The sequence below is a fragment of the Adiantum capillus-veneris genome, chromosome 29 (assembly GCF_014529385.1).
Source record: "Adiantum capillus-veneris isolate H3 chromosome 29, ASM1452938v2, whole genome shotgun sequence".
NCBI classification, from domain to species: domain Eukaryota; kingdom Viridiplantae; phylum Streptophyta; class Polypodiopsida; order Polypodiales; family Pteridaceae; genus Adiantum; species Adiantum capillus-veneris.
Window position 1 is genome coordinate 7,182,616 of NC_140959.1, and position 3,677 is coordinate 7,186,292.

Consider the following 3,677-nt stretch of genomic DNA (forward strand, 5'->3'; position numbering starts at 1 on the left):
TATTTATATTGCAGGTACTAGATTTTAGGTGAATTTTGTTGTGTTGAAGATGGAGAAGGGTAATACCTCCTATGATATGTTGTTGGGAAGGCCTTGGTTCAAATTGGTTAAAGTCAAGCACGATTGGGGAGAGAATAAGTTGTTGTCAGGAAAGGGAAGCAGGCAATTATAATCCTTATGTTGGGGAGGAAGAATATTCCTTTTAAGGAAAGACCATTGTATGCTCAAACAATTAATTTGGCGGAAGAAGTGGCAGATGATGAAGAAGAAGCATTCTTAAGAGCCAATCCAACCATTGTACCAGTCTTTGAAGTTGATGTTGAAGGTATCTTACAGAAAGAAGCAGAGGTAGAATTGGAGAATTCTGATTTAGTACCAAGACAAACAATTTAGGGATCATAATTGGTGCAGCTGGTGGATTGGAATTTGGTTCCTCATCCAAAGGAGGCTTTACAGCATGAGGAAAAGAAAGCAAGGGATTTGGCTGAAAAGATTTGAAGGATCGGCTAGAGTCAAGCAAGATGAACTAAAGGACCTCAATTTGGGTACTGAAGAGGATCTCAAGATTTTCAAGGTCAGTATTCATGTGGATGGACAGTTTTTGCATGATTTGTTTCAATTGTTGAAGGAGTATAAACATGTTATTGCATGGGACTATTCTGAGGTGAAGGGTCTAGATCCTGATTTTCATTAGCATCATATTAATTTTAAGGAGGATGCAGTTTTGACTCTGTAACAGAGTATAGAATGAATCCGAACTTTGCATCACAGGCTAAACAGCAGATTGAGAAGTTGTTAGGTGTTGGATTTATCAAACCAATTCATGAGATTACATGGTTGTCACCAATCATTGTGGTGCCCAAAAAGAATGGAAAAAATCTAATTTTGTGTTGATTACAGAAAGTTAAATGCAGCCACTATTACAGATCCTTTCTCAATGCCATTTTGTGATGCTATATTGGATGTTGTAGCAGGAAAAGAAATATATAGCTTTTTGGATGGTTTTTCAGAGTATAATCAAATTCACGTTACTAAAGAGGATCAACACAAAACGGCTTTTATAACTGAGTGGGGTGCTTTGCATCTACAGTGATGAATTTTGGCCCAAAAAATGGACCACCATCATTCAACTTTATAGCATACAAAACATTTGAACCATATTTGCAAGATTTCATGGGAGTCTTTGTGGATGATTTTTCAGTATTTGGAAAGAAGGAACTCCATTTACAGCATTTGAAGTTGTGTTTTGAAAGGTGTCGACAATTCAAAATGTGTCTTAATCCTTTCAAGAGTGTCATTTTTGTCAAGAGTGATGTATTTTTTAGGTCATGTGGTTTCTCATGAAGGGATGTCCATTGATGAGAAGAAGATTGAAGTTATTAAAGTAGCAAAAGCTCCAGAGAATGTAAAGGAAGTCAACAGGTTTGTTGGCCATGTGAAATGGCATGCTAGATATGTCAGATATTTAGCAAATTTTTGTATGTCTCTAACTCATTCAACAAAGAAGAATGTACCTTTTGTGTGGGCTAAACCTCAAGAGAATTCCTTCCATATGTTAAAGAAAATGCTTTCTGTAGCACCAATACTACAACCTCTAGATTGGTCATTACCTTTTCATGTATTTGTTGATGCATCGGATATGGCTATTGGTGATGTCCTTATGCAAGAAAAAGTTAGGGGATGGTTCAAACCTGTTTACTATGTTAGTACGGTCTTAGCATCAGCTGAGAGGAATTATGTTGTGACAAAAAGAGAAGCTCTTGGCATGGTATATGCTTTAAATAAATTCAGGCATTACTTGTTGAGCAACACAGTCATTTTTCACATGGACCATCAAGCATTGCTTTACTTGATTAAGAAGCCATTGCTTGACAGGGAGATTAGCAAGATGGATGTTGTTGTTGCAGGAGTTTGACTTTGTCATTGTTCATACTCCTGGCAAAGAGCATACCATAGTTGATTATTTCAGTAGAATTGATGCGAGAGAGGAACCAACTGGGGTTTCAGATGATTTACCTTATGCTGATTTGTTTGAATCTTAGAAATCAGTCTCTGAATCATGGTATGACCAGATGCTCATATTTCTGACAAATGGTACAATGCCAATCAGATTTTCAGGAGATCATAGAAGGAAGGTTGCTTTAAAGAGTCAACCATTTTTGGTAATAGCAGGAGCATTGTACGAGAAAGGGATTGATCACGTAATCCAAAGGTGAATTCCAAATTTTGAACGAAGAGCTGTTCTATAGGAAGCTCATTCAGGAGCAGCAGGAGGATATTTTTCAGGCGACATTACAGGCAAAAAAGTGTTACAAGCTGGATTGTGGTGGCCCACTGTGTTAAAGGATGCTCATAGTATGCTAAAAGCTGTGTAATTTTCCAAAAGTTAGGTCAGCCAGATTCTAGAGATAAAATGACAGATCATCCTATTTTACCTTTGGAACCTTTTCAGAAGTGGGGAATGGACTGTGGGACCTATACAGCCCACCACTAGTAGAATGTGCAAGTACATCCTGGTAGCTACAGATTATTGCACCAAGTGGGTTGAAGCAGTAGCTCTGAAAGACAATAAAGCCAGAGTGTTGCTCGGTTTCTCTATCACAACATTATGACTAGATTTGGATGTCCTGTGGAGCTGGTCAGTGATAGAGGTAGTCATTTTCTCAATGAGGTGATTGCTAAGTTAACCAAAACTCATACGAATATGCACAAGAAGTCCACAACTTATCATCCTCAAGCTAATGGACGGGCTGAAAGTACAAACAAGACCTTGGTAAGGATATTTAAGAAAATTGTTCAGGACAACAAGAAAGATTGGGATCAAAAGCTTGATTCAGCATTATGGTCTTTTACGACAGCTTTCAAGGTGACCACAGGTATGACTCCATTTAAATTGGTTTATGGTTTGGAAGATGTGGTCCCTATGGAATTTGTGGTTCCAAGTCTTCGAGTCAGTGCTGAGAAAATGAGTCCCAAGTTGTCAGTCAAGTACAGGAGCAAGTATTTGATGCAGTTAGAAGAAGACAGATTGATTAGCTCATATATGTCTGAAGTGATTCAAAGAAGGAGGAAAGCTTGGGTAAGCATGAATGTTAAGTTTAAAGCTTTTCAGGTTGGATATTGGGTTATGTTGTATAACTCCATATTAGGGCCACATCCAGGCAAGCTCACTTTGAGATATATTGGTCCTTATAAAATTGTCCAAGACATGGGCCAGGGAACATTCATAGTTGCTGTTGTTTTTGGTACCAGGATGAGAAACCTGTTAATGGGTTAAGGTTGAAAAAATTTCAAGGAAAAGTGCCTCATTTGGATTGGCCTTTAGCAGGCTAATTCAACCTGACCAGATGTAGGGTGCAGTATGGAAAGATGGTTTGGGGCTTGGCAAACTTTTCCAAAGGATATGTTTATAGAGAATGTTGAGTCCCATTGTGCAATACAGATTGGTGTAATAGCGGGTCACAAGGGTCAGAGTTCAAGGCTCAAAAGTTGGTTATAAAGAGCATCTACAATCGGATTATCTCAAATCGGATGTGTCAGCCAGGTCAGATTGTCCCGGATCATATTTTCTCACATCAGATTTTCTCAACTCGGATGTTTTTGGGTCGGAATTTTTAATGAAGGTAATTTTTTAAAAAAATTTGATATGCGGGATGATTTTCCATTATGTGAATCCC

General features: G+C 38.2%; 1 protein-coding gene across 1 annotated transcript; it reads left to right on the forward strand.

Annotated features, from left to right (window-relative positions):
* Positions 1–2,704: 2,704 nt before the first annotated feature.
* On the forward strand, positions 2,705–3,333 carry LOC147418691 (uncharacterized). The gene is made up of 2 exons (XM_086505743.1): positions 2,705–3,079; positions 3,253–3,333. Exons 1-2 carry the CDS (start codon positions 2,705–2,707, stop codon positions 3,331–3,333), a joined length of 456 nt encoding a protein of 151 aa, XP_086361869.1.
* The last annotated feature ends 344 nt before the right edge of the window (positions 3,334–3,677 follow it).

Bases quoted from the DNA above. Each gene is read 5' to 3' on its own strand.
- LOC147418691 (XM_086505743.1), top strand. From the start codon at position 2,705: ATGCACAAGAAGTCCACAACTTATCATCCTCAAGCTAATGGACGGGCT. The intron at 3,080-3,252 runs GTAAGCATGAAT...TTTTGGTACCAG, and splicing joins AAAGAAGGAGGAAAGCTTGG to GATGAGAAACCTGTTAATGG.